A 12,937-nucleotide genomic window follows, 5' to 3' on the forward strand; every position below is an offset into this window, starting at 1 on the left:
GGCTCTCTTTCTTTGTGTTCCTGTGCATAATTGTTAGCAGAAATTAAAATAAGGAATAGCAGAAGCTATTCCTTATTTTCATATTTTCTGTATGCCACACTCATAAACAGGGTAGTTGTATTTTAAAAAAATGCTGAGGTATAAAAATTGAGGTCTCAATCCTGAAAATGCCAGCACATGTGTTTAACTTTCAGCATGAGTACTCTCACTGACTTCAACGGGACTAGTCACATGTCTAAAATTAAGTATATGCATTAGTATATGCAGGATTGGTGTCTCAAAAAGAGATCCCTTGAAGTTTGTGTGGCAAATATAAACATTTTGAAGCTTCATGCACTTTAAATTTCAGCAAGCTGATGTATTTGAAAGCTTTGTACAGAAGTTTGTCATTTTAATACAAATTCATGGGAATATCCTTCATATGAAAAGGTACATTTATGCAGCAAAATCCAACTTTAATTTGTTTAGTGTCTTTCAGACAAACTAAGATAAAATACAATCGAACAGAATGAAGGATTTTTTTAGAGGAGAAAATTCTGGACTAAGCTGTTCTTTACTTTCATCTTAGTTTGTAAACACTATTCCTTTGTAAAATGTACAGCAAGAAACTTTTCCTGAAAAATCTGCTGATTCAGAATGGTTGCATTTATGCCATAGACTTGCACTGATTACAGTGGACAGATGTGGAAGGGGAGGAGGAAAGGGAGTGGCTGCAAAATATGGATCTATAGATACAGACTGCACAATCCCTGGCGTATTGCTGATGTGGTTCTACATAACTTTATACTCCTTTACCGGCACTGGCAGCACGGGTAACCCCAGGCAGCTGCAATCCTGTGACCATTGTGACAAATTTCACAGGGCATATAAAAGTGTAGCATTTACTTAAGTTACAGAATATATTTTTACAGTTTATTTCCTCACTCTCTCTACATTTAGGCAATAATCTCTCTGTATATTTAATGTGACTGTTCTGTGTAAATGGTGTGGCGGTCTTGGGGCAGTTAGACAGTGGTAAGGGACAGTTTCACATAGCCACACTTCTTCTCTGTGCAGGCTTTCAAATAACTATTTTTGCTGACTTTCATCAAACAGGTCCCTTCTGCTTTGCTTGAGGGAGGGAAAGGAAAGTATGGGTCTAAGTAACAAAGAGAATTCTACATCATACTATTACGTGACAGTCAATACAATAGTTTGTCTAACCAGTTCATCTAGCTGTTTTATGCTTTTTGATTTATCAGTTTATTTATTTATTTTCATGTTTATGACTCTCTTTATAACTTCTTGCAAAGGGTATTGGTTGTGTCATCCTGTCAGCTCATCTTGAATTTTCCTTGTGTCACTTTTTCAGCATCCACTTTGTTCACTCTTAATATTTCAGTCTGGTCAAACTTTACACATCACTTATACATTTTAATCCTCTTGTAGTTTCATACTCAAGCACTATAAACAGTAAGTTAATGTGCTTAATGCTTCATTTCTCATTTTATATCACAATTTGATGCCAAGCATGAGAATACTGTAGGATTCTGACTGTGAAAAACATTGTTACCAGTCATACTTTTATGAAATAATTTACAATATTCTCTGTATGCAATATTATTTTTCAAGAGAGACAAAATTATGCTTTATTTCCTATTTTTGTGTGTGTTACTATGACTGATCCTTGTTTTCAAACTGCATTTTTCCTCATGCATTTGAATAACTCTGGCTCCCCCTGTTGATTTAGCAATTTCCATAAACGTACTAGGGTTGCCAAGCTTCCAGGATTGCCCTGGAATCTCCAGGATTTAAAGATTAATCTTTAATTAAAGAGTATGTCATGTGATGAAACCTCCAGGAATACATCCAACCAAAATTGGCAACTCTAATACTTACACAAAATCATAGTTTTGCCACTTCAGAGGAAGGTTATTTCTCCCAAGATGGTGGAGGGCTGAAAATTAGAGTGTGTCTGGTGGTTAGGGTCAGAAATCAGTACCAGGACCGATTGAATCCACACTATCACCTCCAAAGTACAAATACAGCAACTTCCAAGAGTTCAAGGAAGTAGTTTTAGAGGAAAAACAAAGGTAAAGTTACTGATTTTTATTATGATTCACCAGCCTTTTGCTCTGATGTGGACTTAGTTCCTCATGCCCTGTCCAGACCCCTGGCACAGTGGAGGAAGGTCTGCATGGGAAATTAAATCTGCAACACATAAACCCCACAAAATTCTAAAAGAAATGCCAAGAGCCATAAGTCTCCTTGCTGAGCAAATGGCTCTTTGCACAACACATTGTGTGATAATAAAGATGACATATATCAAAGGAAAAGTTCAAGAGGAGGCACACTGATTCAGGGGAATTGGAGACAGACACTCTAACGCTCAAGCTCAAATCAGTAAAAAATTATGCAGAAATTGCCAGAATGCAAAATCAATTGAAAAACCTGGCAAATAGAGAAAAAAAGATGTAATATAAGGTTAGTGGGTCTTTCTGAAGGAGGAGCTATGCTTTCCTTCATAAATAACTTCATCATCCTTTGCCACAGAGGACTCCGAGTTTGATGTTGAGATCGGAAGATCCCATCTCAATTCATTTTAATTGGTTCATGTGTCTTTATCTAGGCCTTACAGGTGAACATAGCATAGAACACAGTTTTGAACGGCTCCATGCATCCAGGTCCATGCTCCAAGTCACTCCATGCATCTGAAGAAGTGGGTTTTTTACCCACGAAAGCTTATGCCCAAGTAAATCTGTTAGTCCTTAAGGTGCCACCGGACTCCTCGTTAGTTTTGAAAGGATATGATTGAAAAAAGGAAAAAAATATAGGAATCTAGTTTTAATGTACAAGTTGAACGCATCTTGCAAAAGTGATCTATTAGTCTGATCTGTATAATATTTATATCTAAGACTTCAATAAAAAGCTAAATTAGAAAAAGTCTCAGCTTTGCTTGAAACAAATGAAGCATGTTCGTAACTAATTCCCATGCCATTAGCACATCTTCATTTGTCTCAGAGCAAACTTTGGCAGAGAAGTGCTGGTCTCTGAAAAAACAACAACAGACATCTTCAGTTAATAAAAAACAAAATCTCCAGGAATAATTGACAAAAGTGATCTCATCAGCATTTTTACTTTTCTTTTCGCCCTACCCCTTGTGCTGTACCAGGAAAACAGCTGCTTCTTTTTCAGGCTTTTGATACTTTCTCTGATCTCCAGTTGTATTGATTACTTGATGAAACTCTCTCACCTCCTCTCATCTTTTGTTACCTCATCTGTGATTCTGCTTAAGCCCACTGCTTTCACTTAGCTTCCTTAAATGATATCAAAATTCAAATAATAGGCATATCTACTGCACAAAAAGCAGCAGCACATGTAAATCTAACTCCAGAGATTCAGTGATTAAAACAAGTCATAGTCATAAGGAGATCGTTCATATTATTACACTTGTGTGTATTTAGAAAAACAAAGAACTCCTTTGTCATTGCAGGATTATTTCCTATAATATAGACTCAATTTATCTGTGTAGCTGAGTTTTAAATGAATGCAGAAGTCACAGTGTTTATTGGGAGACTGTTTCATTGTCTGATAGATCACACTGCTTAGAAAAACAGAAAACAGCTTTTTTCTTTTGCCAAAGATTCTATGCAGTTTCATCCCATTTTCCTTATACCCTTTGGGTAGTCTCAAACAATTCCTTTCCATCCTTGGTGTTACTATCCTATACCCATTATTGCCCTTCATTGTCAGTTAGCCAATAAATAGTTTTTTGTAGGTCCTGTCTATAATATAGCTGAGCTTGTTGGTTGCAAGACTAACTTTCAACATGGTCTGTTTCTACAGGCTACATAGTTAATGCTCAATTAGTAATTCTGACAAGTGCTCATGGTTTGTCCTTGCAAGAAGCCTGGAACAGTAAGTGGATGGGCACCTCTCTTCCCTTTTAAACCTGTATAACCAGTTTGGCTGGGCTTTTTCTCTCCTAGTTTAAACTCTGTCAGCAATATGATAATCTATGCTTTATCCACACTGCATAACAAGTTATAATTATAATATATATTATATTATAATTTACAACAGTTCTGCTCTACTCCTGTAACAGTTCATTGTATAAACACTAGCAGTCTGGACTACTGGAAGCCTGTTGTGTTGATTGTGTCCACATTCAGCACCCCCTCTTATTGTGGTACCAATATATCATGACTACTAATACCAATACCTGAAGCAGGGTTTTTTGGAGAATAATAATCCACACTTGGAGAGATTTAAGAGAAAATTTAAAATGTGAAATATATAAATTAGCATTTGTTAATGTCTGAAATACATTTATTTAAAAATGTATCAGTATTGTATAAAATATTACTTCTTTTAAACCAATAAAAGCCTTAAAACTGCATGCATTGTACTATATGAAATGGAGATTTTGTATGCAAAAAATTACAGAAGTTACACTAACTTAAAACAAGAAAGTAATTGGAATTACTGGAGTTTCTGCACAGAGTAGCTCCTGAAGGAGTTGCAGGAGCATTGTGGGTTGGTGCTGCGAGGACCAAATGCAATGTTGCAACTGCAACACCAACATTTGCTCAATGCACTACAGGTGCAGAAGTGAAGTAAGCCAATGCCGGATACAAAAGTGCAGAGACTTGCTCCAAGGAAGTTCAGTTTCAGTGTTGCTGGCAGCACTTGTGCACCTTTGTAAATATTCTTTTGTGTGTGTGAACATAGGGCATTCAACAATTGTGGCAGAGGTTCCAGCACCAAAATATTCCAGTGTAGAAAGGGATGTAAATTCCATTGTTCCCTTAGCTCAGGGGTGAGCAAACTTTTTGGCCTGAGGGCCACATCTGGGTATAGAAATTGTACAGCGGGCCATGAATACTCACGAAATTGGGGGTTGGGGTGCAGGAGGGTGCCAACTGGGGGTACCGGCTCTGGGGAGGGGCTGGGGATAAGGTGTTCGGAGGGTGGGAGGGGGATCAGGGCTGGGACAGGGGGTTGAGGCACAAGAGGAGGTCGGGAGGCAGGCTCTGGGTGGTGCTTACGTCAAGCAGCTCCCAGAAACAGCAGCGTGTCCCCCCTCTGGCTCCTATGCAGAGGTATGGCCCCTGCAGCTCCCATTAGCTGTGATTCCCGGCCATGGGAGCTGCAAGGGCAGCGCTTGAGGTGGGGGCAGTGTGTGGAGCCCCGTGGCTGCCCCTACACATAGGAACCAGAGGGGGAACACGCCACTGCTTCCGGGAGCCGTTCGGATTGAGGCAAGACCCCGTTCTCGCTCCCTGGCTGGAGCACCGGAGTGCGGCAAGCCCCAGACCCCGCTTCCAGGCAGGAACTCGAGGGCCAGATTAAAATGCCTGGAGGACCGGATGTGGCCTCGGGGTCGTAGTTTGCCCACCCCTGCCTTAGCTAGTGGTGATGCTTGATATGCATATCCTTCAGGTGGCCTATTCCCTACTATGGGGTGGTTACCCCTCATTTACATTAACATCGTTTCACTTAAAGTCACATTTTTCAGGAACATAACTACAACGTTAAGTGAGGAGTTACTGTATTAGAAAAACATGGATAGACTTGGAGTTGTAGTGTGGCTGAGCCTTTACTTTGTACCGCTATACATATTCCAGTGTTTTAGTTTCCTGATAGTTTTACTGGAATATATGTGAGAACTGTTTGTAAGTATTCACTCTTTAATGGTGACTTGCAGTGTGTAACTGTCAAAGCAGTTTATTTCCTACTTGTAATTCTAATGTCTTCATGTCCCTTTGTATCACTTCTATATTTTCCAAGTGTTTCATTTCCTGCTTTTTACTAGAAGCTATATTGCAATCAAACGTTTTATGATAAAAGTGAACTTTTGAAAATATAATTTCTCACAGTTCAGACTGTATTTCATCATTAGTATTATGACGCATACATTTGACAGGGTAGGGTGTAACTTTACAATTAAATTTACTTCAGAGATTCTTCATTAGAAAGAACCAAGACACAGCTTTAACGTCACGGTATATTTAAGTGAGTGAGGAGCGTGCCGGTTCTGTGCATCTCAGCATTAGCTAGAATCATCCTGCCTGCAAAGTGCTAAGTCAGGCAGAAAGCCCTCTGTGTGCTGGGGCTGGGAGGGCAAGGCGGGGGAGGGGGGGAGGAATGGGTTTTGCCTAGGAATAGCTCCTGTCCCTCAGAATTGCCAATGCAGCATTTGCTCCTACCCTCCAGCAGCTGGGACTCCCAAGCACTCAAGAAGCACAAGCACCCTGATTCTAACTGATCCTCAGTGTAAGAGCCCTTTGCACCTTTTTGGTCCCTTTTTTTTTTAACCTCTTGCACAAGTGGCCGGAATATAAGCTTGCATGTGATAGTGTAGTGCAATATGGCTTCTGCCTCATAGAGGTTTTGAATTACTAGCTTAATTTATAGCTACATTGTGGTGTCTTTACTCATGCTGAGTAGCACCTACTCCTCAAATAAACCCAAATCAGTGAATTAGAGTGAGTAATTTTCATATTTAGTTTTCAGGTATTGCATGGCATTTTTGTAATTTTATTCAAGAAAACTCATATCTTTGCAGAAAAATGTATTTTCAGATTTTCTCTACTATGTAAATCATATCAGATTTCATTGTCTTTTCTTTTTTTAAAAAAAAGTACTGAGAGGATGTTTTTACTCCTACTTTTCTCTGTATTCATGGAGAGAACAACACTTTTGAAACATCTGCATACAGTTTAGAGAAGCAGAGCATGTTGCTGCTTCCAGCTGTTGTTCCTTTAAAGGAAACTGGATGAGCTGGTAAAACTCCTTAGGGCTGGTCCCCACTTAGTCCGGACTTCGGACTAAGGTACGCAAATTCAGCTATGTTAATAACGTAGCTGAATTCGAAGTACCTTAGTCCGAACTTACCGCGGTCCAGACGCGGCCGGAAGTCTCCCCCCGTCAACGCCGCATACTCCTCTCGGCGAGCTGGAGTACCGGCGCCGACTGTGAGCATTTCCGGGATCGATCCGGGATCGATTTATCGCGTCTTAACCAGACGCGATAAATCAATCCCAGAACATCGATGGCGTGCCGCCGGACCAGCCGGTAAGTGAAGACTAGGCCTTAGTGTCTGTCTGTTCTCCAGCACTACAGCATTTACTGATTGTCCTTCAGGAGCAAATGACTAACCTTCCCTTCTAGTAACTAGGAGACACTCATTTAGAAGATGTTGAAATTAACTTCCTGAAGCAATGGCCACTTCAATAAGTGATTTCATGACTCTTCTGTGTCTTTGTGAATGTATGAGGGAGGGGACACAAATAAATGGGATACAAATTAAACCTGGTATAGTCATTAACACATTTCATGTTGGATACCTTCATATCCTTCACAGAATTCCCAACCTGTGAACCACTAACTCAATTTATATGCAAAAATGGAAGATGTGTTAGCAGCAAATGGCACTGTGACTCAGGCAAGTACCCAAATGTTCAGTATTCTAAACTGATTTAATTAGGGGGCTGGGGTGTACTTTTGATAAAAATGCTCATTTCCTACTGGGACTGAGAGTAAATCCAGCTTGTAGCCCTGCATAAAATAAATGTAATGGCTTTATTTTACTGATTTAAGATTAAAAGTTGTGAAATTGAGGCCACACACCTGGGAGAAAACAGAGATAAGAATTGCTCTTAGAGTTAAACCTGGAACATCACTGCAAATCAACTGTATTATGTTAGAATAGAATGTAATATGAGACAATATTTGGTTATAAGAATGACCAAGAATCAGAGCATTTCCATAAAATAAAATAATCAGTGGAATGTATGTTTGGCTGAACAAGTGTGCAAAGTGAGCTTTAGTGTTTAATGCATTATCTTTCCCTTTCTTGGGAATCACAATCACAGATTACAGGAATCATCATACAGTATAGAAATAAGGAAGCCCACTCCAACCCCCTTTTGATGAATTAATTAGTGTTTTTTCTCCAGCTATCTGTTTCTAAATGTGTAATGAGAGCCTTTGCCCCGTGTTATTTTAAAAGGCTAATTCTGACTTCAGATTTTCATTTTGGCCTTAAGTTATCTGAAACTGTTTATCTGCAGCCCATTCATCAGTCTAATGCATGATTTTGTTGGGAATAAAACTAAGGACTTGTTTCAGAGTAGCAGCCGTGTTAGTCTGTATCCGCAAAAAGAACAGGAGTACTTGTGGCACCTTAGAGACTAACAAATTTATTAGAGCATAAGCTTTCGTGGGCTACTGCCCACTTCTTCGGATGCATATAAAGTGGATCTATATGCATCCGAAGAAGTGGGCAGTAGCCCACGAAAGCTTATGCTCTAAGGACTTGTGTTTACCAAAACACTCAATTGCATAAAAGGGCCAGTTCCCATAGCTAAGACAGGACAAGGAATTGCTCATAGTGACATAAGTAGTTTTGGTATGATCCAGCAGAGAAAGCAATATATAGAACTTTAACATACTGGCTATCACTTCTCTGTTTTCTTCTCAAGAACACTGTAGATATGAAAAGAGTAAATGCAAGCATTGTTGCCTCCATTTATTAACGTTTTTCATGAGGGTCAGGCTTCTATTCAGATTTTGTACCGTTTAAAGTTGGTCTGGCTTTTTTTTTCTCATGTTGATTCTGAATGTTCACAGATGACGACTGTGGCGACAGGAGTGATGAGTTGGGTTGTGTTCACTCATGCTCCATTAACCAGTTCAGATGCTCCAATGGCAGATGTATACCAAGTCATTGGGCTTGTGATGGTGACAATGACTGTGGAGACTTCAGTGATGAAACCAAAACAAACTGCACCAAAGAAGGTTAGCTATTTTAATACTGTGATAAAGATTTGGTCTAAATGAATAGCGAACTTTCTCATCCATTGGAAAAGTGAAAGTGATTTAAATTGTTGGTGGCGGAAAACAGATATTTAAGATCTGATACCCTCTTAAAGTGGTGATTCAAACAGGATATAAAGGGGATAGGGAGTTAAGTCCTGGATAGCTCAAAGGACAAATCTTAGGGACAGCCAAACAGGCAGGCTGAAGATTTTGTAATGTTTTTGTTTTTGAGTTACTAGTAAAACCGAACTGTAGGAGGGGGTGATACTCTCTCTTTCTCAATTATCCGTTACAGGTAACAGGAGAGAGAAAAATAGTGCCAATCAATTAAACAAACAAAAACCTAGCTTCTCCCTGGGGAATGGCAAGACCAAATGTGCTTCCCTTGGCAGCTGCCTAGTTTGCCTATAGCTAGAGCAGTCTCTGCTGAAACAAATCCAGCACAATGTCGATTTTTACTTCACTGAATTACACTGAACATGATTCTTGTGCTTTTAATAGAGATAAATGTTTCCTGGATCAAGATACAGTAGGCAAGACAACATTGCTTAAGTTACCACTTTAATATCCGCGAGTATTTTTGCACAACTGTTTAACTTAATATAATATTAAAATAATAGAATGTCCTATAATTATTTACATTTTACCAAAGAATAATCCCTAAAATTTCTTGTACTCAGTATTTATTTCTTATTCAAAACCAGTCAACCAAACAGAAAACTTAATTGTGCTTTACAATGAAAACATATCTGATCTCCAATTTACGGTAGTCATTCTTTTGTTCCTACTGTTTGTTTTACTAAAAAGGCAGCATCTACTGCCTCGTGTGGCAATTTAACAGTATGAGCACATGTGGTGACTTTCTTAATTTTTCAATAGAAATTAAAGGAAAGCTTCCATTATGATGTCATTACTGACAATATTGGCCTTCTGCTGCGACTTGTGATGTAGCAAGTTTCCAAAATAATTTGATTACGTACTAAGATTTAATTCTCCAATCACAAACTACTCTGAAACCTCCAAATGTATAAAACCAGGGAAATATAGTTAAAATACTGTAGAAACATATTTGATCTCAGATACAAAGGATATCACAAAAAATATCTTTATTGTGCCATTGTAATTAAACTATGTGGTATTTGCAATATTTTCTATAGATTGAATAATTTTATGATAAAGTAAAATATGGCTGTATTGTAAAGTTGACTTTTATATGGTGCCCACTCTATCTACAGTAGTTAAAATGGGAGCTATCACTATGTTTTGAAGTTTTTATCCTGTTGCCCATATATAGGGGAATATAAGGTAAGACAAACATAATATTTTAGATATAAAAGCCATATTACTCAATAAAAGAGAAAATCAACAGAATATGTATGTTCCACTAGAAACCCTGAACCAAGTTTGTAAAGAAAGCGATGAGAAATGTTGCACTAAAAAAGTCCCCAATTTATAATTCTACTATGTTTTTCTTAGCTAAACTGAGGAACGAAAACCTGGATATATTCTGCTGTTATAGTCCTGTCATTTTGTATCATCCGCTTAAATGAATTTTGAATAATTTTATTTGCACATCAGTTGGGTTCAAATCATGGAATTAAACCTCAGCAATGAGGCTTTATTATTTTTGACATAACATTAACTTTAATTTAGTTTTCCTGTTTGTACTCATGTCATAAATTTTATCTTTCTAAATCTAGTTCAGAGCAAAGCTATGAAGGATGTTTACAATTTTTAGTTAGTGGTAAGAACATTGTGGAACTGTGAACACATTCTGCCCTTAGGTTTAATGGGAAAAATCAGAAAGGCTTGAGCATGCCTGTGGATGCACACAGTATGCTTCCATGTGCTTTGTAAACAAAAACTGTAAATAGTTGTAGTCAAGTTTATTCCCAACTCCTATAATGCATGTAATTTTTTAATGGAGAGTATAAATGTATTTCTGGTTTGGAAAATCCCCTTATACGGTTGTGGAAATTTTTAATGCTGTGCATCATGACGTCTTCTTAAAATTAAAACAGAAAATTATTCAGCTGCTTTTAACCTGTTTCCTTCATCTTTATTAAAACAATATTTAATTATCAAAACACTGTGCATTATTAAAAAGGAACTTGTATTTCTTAAAGTAATATACTTATGGTACTCCACATGGTCAGGTACACATGTGCTGCATGTGCCTTTGATTGGAGGCTTTCTGTATCAGTGCCCATTCAGTCCTCACCTGACCTTAGCTATCCTTGCACCCCGTATATAGCACAGAGACACATGAACTGCCCCCAGGTGGTCCTCAACTGCCTCAGGCTGAGATGGAGCATCTTGTAGTGCCTGCTTTTTACCTTCTTTACCTTTAGAGAATAGCTTTATTAGTTACATGATTGTTCTTTTTAGGTTTTTAGTTTGCCTTTTAGCTCTTACTAATTTTAGTAATTTTAGTAGGGTTATTTTTGGGAGGCATATTTCTTTGGGAGACTTCTGTTCTTCCCCTCCCCCCCACACACACTCTGCATCCCCTCCTCTCTGGGGTGTCTTCTTTTTCAGGGAGTCTATCCTTGGATTATGCCTAAATACTCTAGATTTAGATGCTGCCTCATTTGCCGGGATCCTATCCTAGTTAGTGACAGCTACTCTCACTGTATCCGCTACTTAGGGATCCATGTCCCATCTAAGGATAAAATTTATTCAGGTTTTAAAGTAGGCCTAGAAAGAACATGGAGATAAAGCTTAGGCTTCTGATGATGGAGTGCTCCCTTCAACCTTCCTCAGACCCAGGCCCAGATACCCGTCCCCTACCCTCCCTCTGTGCAGTGGTATTCCAGTGACCACAGTGCCCTATTGACCTCTGGAGACCACTCACTCAGTAGACCTATGTGGGACAGAACCATGGGGAATAGCACCAGGGCTTTTAGAAAGAAGAGTTTCAGATCCTTTCAAAGAGAAATCAGTGCCAATAAGCTTAAGTCACCTCAGAGACCTGCTGTTACAGAAACCTCATATCTCAGAAAAGGTATTATTGAGGTTCCAAGCTCTCCTGACATTGAAAGCCCCTCCTCATCTAAGGCTTCAGGTACTTCTAAGTCCCATGGTATCCAGCATTGCTCAGTACTGAAGCCACCTTCTTGTATCATCCAATCACATTACACTAATAACTCTGTATTGAAGAAGCTGGTACCATATGTGGTTTCCGCCATTCTATCTGCAGTACCCAAGCTGACACCGCAAACTGACTGGTGCCAATGAATCCAAGGTCAGTCTTGGTACCACCACTTCTTACTGCCCTGTTCCTGCACAGCTTAGCCAGGTACCGCAGGAATTTAAATTCTCCAGAGACTTGTTTGTCTCAGATGAACCCAAATCCCCTCTGCTAACAGATGTGGAAAGAATCCTGGTGATGGAGCCTCATCTGTCACTGGTAACGCGGCATTTGCCAGTGCCAACTAGCTCCCTGGTACCTCTTGGAAAGGACAGACAACTTGATTCAACACCATGTCTGTCTACCTCTCCCTTGGACTATGAAGATAACTTCTCTGATTCTTATGTTTCTGTTCAAAGCTTGCTTAATTACCAAGCCAGAGCTACCTCTCCTGACACGTTCTCTGAGAGAGTAGCTCAAGGCACAGGCAGACTCAAGTCACTGCACATTCTTCCTGATATGACCAGTCTTGGGTCCCCTCCTGTTATTCTTTATGGGCCCCTCCTGAATGGCCATATTGGGACCTCTGGGTTACTTATCAGCAATAATTCTCCAGAGCACTCAGCTACACTCATGGGGCGTGCCAGGGGGCAGCAATCACTTGCTTTTCCTGTATTCCCGTACCTGGATGACTGGCTGGTAAGAGGTCGATCCAGGTTGTAGGTGACCCTAAGAGGTCATCATGTTCCCAGAGGGTGGATTGTTTTCAGCCCCATTTGAAATAATGGACATGGTGTCCCTCTTTGCAGCGGGCAGCCTCATTTTCATCTACAAAGATTAAAATCACATGGTGACCATCTTGCTGAGGGGAGCCTGTCCTATTGACAGTAATGGGAGATGGTGGCCATTTTGGATAAGGTAAAACTTCATGAGTTTGAATGCAGAAATCAGAAATTCATGAGGCCTGTTTAAAAAAGAAAAATAAGTATTGAAAAACTTGTGATA

The 12,937-nt window shown here is 39.3% G+C and overlaps 1 protein-coding gene across 1 annotated transcript in view; it reads left to right on the plus strand.

Moving 5' to 3' along the window:
• Nucleotides 1-12,937, plus strand: part of LRP1B (LDL receptor related protein 1B) — a 1,255,163-nt gene that overhangs the window by 737,840 nt on the left and 504,386 nt on the right. Inside the window, exons 19-20 of the mRNA XM_054044441.1 lie at nucleotides 7,346-7,426; nucleotides 8,614-8,781. Of these exons, the coding sequence (XP_053900416.1) occupies nucleotides 7,346-7,426; nucleotides 8,614-8,781 (249 nt within the window). The remainder of the gene's footprint in view (nucleotides 1-7,345; nucleotides 7,427-8,613; nucleotides 8,782-12,937) is intronic.

This window comes from Malaclemys terrapin, chromosome 11, assembly GCF_027887155.1.
Source record: "Malaclemys terrapin pileata isolate rMalTer1 chromosome 11, rMalTer1.hap1, whole genome shotgun sequence".
Lineage (NCBI taxonomy): Eukaryota > Metazoa > Chordata > Testudines > Emydidae > Malaclemys > Malaclemys terrapin.